The sequence below is a fragment of the Culex quinquefasciatus genome, chromosome 1 (genome assembly GCF_015732765.1).
Source record: "Culex quinquefasciatus strain JHB chromosome 1, VPISU_Cqui_1.0_pri_paternal, whole genome shotgun sequence".
In the NCBI taxonomy this organism is placed as follows: Eukaryota; Metazoa; Arthropoda; class Insecta; order Diptera; family Culicidae; genus Culex; species Culex quinquefasciatus.
Window position 1 is genome coordinate 110,340,572 of NC_051861.1, and position 6,000 is coordinate 110,346,571.

Here is a 6,000-nt window from a genome sequence, read left to right on the forward strand (position 1 = left end):
AGTTCCCGCGCGTACTGGGTAGCGACCTCAGGATCCTTGAGCCGCTCCAGATTATACCGCTGCGGGCGACGGTACCGGATCTTGTTGACCTCGGACAGGCGTTGGCGCAGCTTAGCCACCACCAGGTAGTGGTCCGAGTCGATGTCCGCGCCACGGTAGGTTCTGACGTCGATTATGTCCGAGAAGTGCCGACCATCGATGAGAACATGGTCGATTTGCGTCTCCGTATCGTTTGGTGATCTCCAGGTGTACTTGTATAGGGAGGTGTGCTGGAAGAAGGTACTACGTATGGCCATGTTTCGAGAGGTAGCGAAATCGATGAGTCGTAGGCCGTTCTCGTTCGTCTGCTGGTGGGCGCTGAACCTCCCAATAACCGGTCTAAACTCCTCCTCCTGGCCGACTTGAGCGTTTAAGTCGCCGATGACAATCTTGACGTCGTGTTTTGGACACTTCCTGTACTCGCGGTCAAGAAGCTCGTAGAAAGCGTCCTTGTCATCGGCGTCGCTTCCCATGTGCGGGCTGTGCACGTTGATGATGCTCAGGTTGAAGAATCGGCCCTTGATTCTCAACCGGCACATTCTGTCGTTGATTTTTACGATGTTGGAACCCGATTCCCGATTGATTAATTGATCGGAATTTTTCATACATTTGGAATGTAAAGACAACATTTTTTGAAAATACTCAAAATTTTCAAAAAACTACGTATTTTCGAAAAAAATCCTATAAATTTCAGTTTTTCACAATATGGGTAGCAAAAACTGAAAATTTGAATTTTTTTCAGAAATACGTAGTTTTGTTAAAGTTTTGAGTATTTTCAAAAAAATATGTTGTTACATTCGAAATGTATGAAAAAATCCAGATCGTTCGATACCCATAATGTAAAAAACTTAAATTTTAAGTATTTTTTCGAAAATACATAGTTTTATAAAAATTTTGAGTATTTTCAAAAAAGTCAGTTTTACACATCAATCATTGGGTATCAAATGATCGGGTTTTTTTCATACATTTCGAATGTAAAACCAATTTTTCTTTTGAAAATGCTAAACATTTTCACAAAATTACGTATTTTCGAAAAAATACTCAAATTTTCAGATTTTTACGAAATTGAAACCCGATTGCGATATTGATTAAATGATCGGAATTTTTCATACATTTGGAATGTAAAGACAACATTTTTTGAAAATACTCAAAATTTGTAAAAAACTTAAATTTTAATTTTTTTTCGAAAATACATAGTTTTGTGAAAATTTTGAGTATTTTCAAAAATGTTGTTATTATATTCGAAATGTATGAAAAAAAATCCCGATCGTTTGATAGCAATATTGTAAGAAATTAAATTTAGAGTATTTATTCGAAAAAACGTAGTTTTGTGGAAATTTTAAATATTTTCAAAAATTTGTGTTATAACATTCGAAAGGTATGAAAAAATCCCGATCGCTTGATATCCATATTGTAAAAAAATAAATATTTAGTTTTTATTTTGGAAAATACTTGGCTTTGTGAAAATTTTGAGTATTTTTAAAAAAAATTGTCTTTACATTTCCGTCTTTCAGATTTAAATTACAGCAAATTTTCCAAAAACTAGTAAGGCCGTTGCAAATATTTTAAAAAGTTTATGTCCCTCGACTCTGACCAAAGTCGAGGGGGGGGGGGCAAAACAATAAAAAAGTATAAAAATTGAAATTACGAGCCATGGTTTCAACATTTTAATGAAAAAAGTGTTTTAAAATGTATTATACGCCTGTCCAGTTGTTTTGCCATCATTAGTTTCCAAAATATCTAAGTATTGACAAAATTTTTATTTTTTGCGAAAAATAAAATTTTTGCGGTGCTGTACATTGGAATTTCATAAAAATTCAAAACATTTTTAAACAAGATAAAATATGCTAAATATGATTATTAATGCAGAAAAATGCATTTTAGATTGTTTTCAGTTGATTAGACTATTATTTGCATGGAAATTTTGAAGTTTTTTGGAAAAATATTTTTTTTTGCCCCTGATTTTTCAGACCAATTTTGAAGGGGGGGGGGGGGGGCGACATAAACTTTGAAAAATATTTGCAACGGCCTAATGCAAATTGTCCCTATTTTCGGGCTAGATGCAGAATATTGTAATTTTTAATGTAAACACTATTTTGCGATTGCTTTGTTAGTTATTTTTATAAATGAGCATCTTTTTTGTACACTTTTCAACGTACAGTAGTTGTTCGGTAACTGGGCGTTGTTTAACTGGGCTGCTTTTTAACTGGGCGCTCGATAACTGGGCCGTAGCCCAGTTAAAAAACAGACAAACGTCAAAAAACCAAAACAAACCCTAATGACCGAGGGGTTAATGGATGCAAAAATCATGTACAACAAATAAAAAAAAACTTTTTTCAAACTTTTATATAATTTCAAGTCACAATTGAAGAAATATGAAAACTAAGCATTGTTAATAAATTCGATTAACTATTATTTTTATATTTCATCAGGAAAATATTAAGCATCGGTGGTCCCCTCGTTATTTTTCGTTCAGCCCAGTTAGCGAGCAGCATTCGGTGACTGGGCTACGTTCTCAGCCCAGTTACCGAACAAGTACTGTACATAGGATAAGTGTTTTTTTTATCTTGCAATTTCATGATCTACACTAAGAAGCTACTTACTACTCCAGTAGGGTTTGTTCAGGCCCAACATAGGGATATCTCCTCTATTACCAACTCATTAGCTTAGAGCACGCCGAGCGAAACTATCTCCAGAGGCAAAATTTATTCAGATTACCCCGGGCAACGAGACCTCCTCGTAAGGGGAAATCCATTTACAGACCCACCCAAATTGCAATCCCATTCCGGCAGTGAAATTCTCTTCTCTATACCAGAGGACAGAGCGCTCGAGAGTGCGAGCCTCATCAACCACCCACACAAATCGCATTACTGTTAGACTGCCATCGTCGTCCCAAATTCATCGAGGCCATTCGCAATAATATCAATTAAACTCACCCTTCGCCGCCCCACTGCTCAGCTCCTTCTCTGCGGCCACCAACCGCTCAAACCTCTGCTGCAACTCCTGCGCCGCCTGCTCCCGGTTCTTATTCCTCCCGTGCCCACCCGGATTCATCAGCACCCCAATCCGTCCAAACAACGGCTCCGGCCGCTCTTCCGCCAGGCTAATTTGCTTCTCGCCCAGGTGCTTCACAAAGTCGGTTTCCGCGGGGTCCAGGAAGAGGACGGCCTTTCCGGACTGGCCGGCGCGGGCCGTTCTCCCCACCCGGTGCACGTAATCGGCCAGGAGCTGCGGGGCGTGGTACTGGACGACGAGGTCCACGCTCGGGACGTCGATGCCGCGGGCGGCCACGTCCGTGCAGAGGAGGACGGCGGTGCGGGCCGCGCGGAACTCTTTGAAGACCGAGCTGCGCTCGATTTGGGTCATTTTGCCGTGCAGCTTGAAGAAGGTCACCTTGGGGAGGAGGATGGCGGAGGTGGGGGAGGTTTCGGGTTCGCTGGAGGAGGATTCGCCGTCGGAGTCGGAGTTTTCGGCGTCGGAATCGGGTTTTTGACGAGTTAGGACTTCGACCATTACGTCGTAGTGGTAGTCGACGAGGTCCTGCGTGGCCATGAAGACGAGGGCCTTGTTGGTGTTGCGGTTGAGCTCGTACGCGATCAGGCCGGAGAGTGAGACTAGGCGGAGCTTCGGCGGGATGACCAAGAAGCTTTGGCGGACCGTGGCCGGGATTGTGATGCGCTCTTCCAGATCTTCGACGGTGTCGAAGCGACGCTCGATGGCCACGTCGCTCGTGTCGACGTACTCCGGGTTCTGCAGCGTCATTCCGGCAAGTTCCTTGACGGAACGGGTCAACGTCGCGGACAGCAGAACCGTCTGCAGGCTCTTCTCCCCGTCCACGCCCTTAATCGACTCCACAATCTCCTTAACGTCCTTTTCGTACCCAAGTTCCAGCAACCGATCAGCTTCATCCAAAACCAGGTACTTCACCCCGCCCAGCTTCATCGACTCCGTGTTCTTAATGTGGTCACAAAACCTCCCCGGCGTCCCAATCAAAATGTTCAACCCCGCCCTCAACCTCGCCTTCTCCGCCTTCCGCTTCTCCCCACCACAAAGATATCCACTCACAATCCACGTAAACGGCTTCAGCAGCTTCAAAAACAGCTCATACGTCTGCAGCGCCAACTCCCGCGTCGGAACAATGACCACCGCCAGTATCCCGTCCCCCCGGCTCACCCGCACCTCCGCCGAGTGCAGCTTCTCCACCAGCGGCAACGCATAAGCCAGCGTCTTCCCCGAACCAGTCTGCGCCCGAATCAGCACGTCCCTCCCCGCCAACACCTTCGGAATGCCCAGCTCCTGCACCACCGTCAACCGCTGAAAGCCCAACAAATCCGCAACGTTCTTCCGCGAGTGCGCGTGAATGTCCTCCAACGAATCGAGCCTCGTCTCGCTAAACACCCGCTCCGTAAACGGAACCACCTCCGGCAGCTCCACCTTCGGCACGTCCCGCTTCATCTTCTCGAACAAATTAGACTTCTTGAACTTTTTAACGTTCCTAAACTCCTCACTCAATTTAAAGTCCGGCTTCTCCTTCACCGCCTTCGGCGGTACCGGCGCTTCCTTCGGTGCTGGTGCCTTTGGTGCTGGCGCCTTCGGCGCCACCACCCTCTTTCTCGCCACAATCGCCTTCACCGGTTGCGTTTTGTTGAACACCATGGAGAACTTTCCGGCGGCTGCGCCGCCGCCGCCGCTGTCAAGCGTTCCGGATTTCTTCTAAAAAAGAATTTTAGTTGAAAATTTGCTCAAGTTGAAACGAATGAAACGTACCTTTTCCGCCTTCGGCGGCTCGTCCACGATAAAGTTGCTCAGCATCAAGTCCATCGTGACGGTTTTTGGTCGAAATTTAACGAAAAATCTAACTAAAATCAACCCAAATTGCAAACGTAAACAACGTTCCTGCGGAACCGGCGTGCACGCGCGAGATTTTTGAATGAACGGAGAGGAATCAAAACAAAGGCACGTGTGCGAGCGAATGGATGCGAAGCAGAGGAGAAACGTCAGGAAATGCCGAAACTGCCCCTGTGGCTGAAGTTGTGGTGAGTTGGGCGAGCGGTTGTGTCGTTGAGTGGTGAGTATGGAAAGCGCGCGTTTTGAACTTTTTCGTTTCGGTCTCGTTCGTTACGCGAAGAATTAAAAAATCATTCCTCGATTTAATTAATTGGTTTCCTTTCAGGATTAAATTAATAAAATAAATGGCTGGCAAAACTGATTTAAATTAGTTGTGTTGAAACCTTTCATAATTAAATCTTAAACCCGAAAATAATTATTCTTGAATAATACATGGTGTCGATTTCTGGAAAAGTCAGGGAAAACCTGGAATTGTCAGGGAATTTTATTTGACCTGGAAAAGTTAGGGAAAGTCAGGGAATTTTAAGCTGGGTCAGGGAATTTCGATGATCTTAAAAATATTACTACAAAATTTCATTTCTTTTTGAAAATTCACCCTTGATGATGTATTTAAATGTCTTCCTGGCCAAACTTTGCAACATTGATAATATTTAATTTTTTATATTGGTCAGTCCGGAAGGAACGCAAAACTTGATATAAAAATGCTTAAGAAAAGGGTCACGATGAAAAGCGCGTAGCTTGTTTGCAATATGTTTAGGTTTAAAAATCAAATAATGAGGATTTGCTTTGGGTTTGAGTTCAACTGAAAATTACAAATTACTAGCGCTCACAAGGTGGGACAATATGAGGCAGTTGCCACACCATCCTCAGAGATTTGTTCTAAAGTTGGTCGTTTGCTCAGCATATCATACATGTCAAAAATTGAATGATTAAAAAAATCAAAAGTTAAAAAAATCGAACATTTGAAAATTTAAAAAAAATCTAAAATTCTAAACCATAAAGATTATAAATTTTAAAAATTCAGGAATTCTGATGTTTTGGTATTGTTGATTTCTTAATTTTTAAATTCTTATTCTAAAATTCTAAAAAAAATGTAAGGTTAGAAAATTTTCC

General features: G+C 42.9%; 1 protein-coding gene across 1 annotated transcript in view; it reads right to left on the minus strand.

Moving 5' to 3' along the window:
• Positions 1-4,970, minus strand: part of LOC6051486 (probable ATP-dependent RNA helicase CG8611) — a 28,198-nt gene extending 23,228 nt beyond the window's left edge. Inside the window, exons 1-2 of the mRNA XM_001867886.2 lie at positions 4,807-4,970; positions 2,976-4,752 (exon numbers count right to left, since the gene is read on the minus strand). Coding sequence (XP_001867921.2) covers positions 2,976-4,752; positions 4,807-4,860 — 1,831 coding nt within the window. The 5' untranslated portion in view covers positions 4,861-4,970. The remainder of the gene's footprint in view (positions 1-2,975; positions 4,753-4,806) is intronic.
• Positions 4,971-6,000: the final 1,030 nt, after the last annotated feature.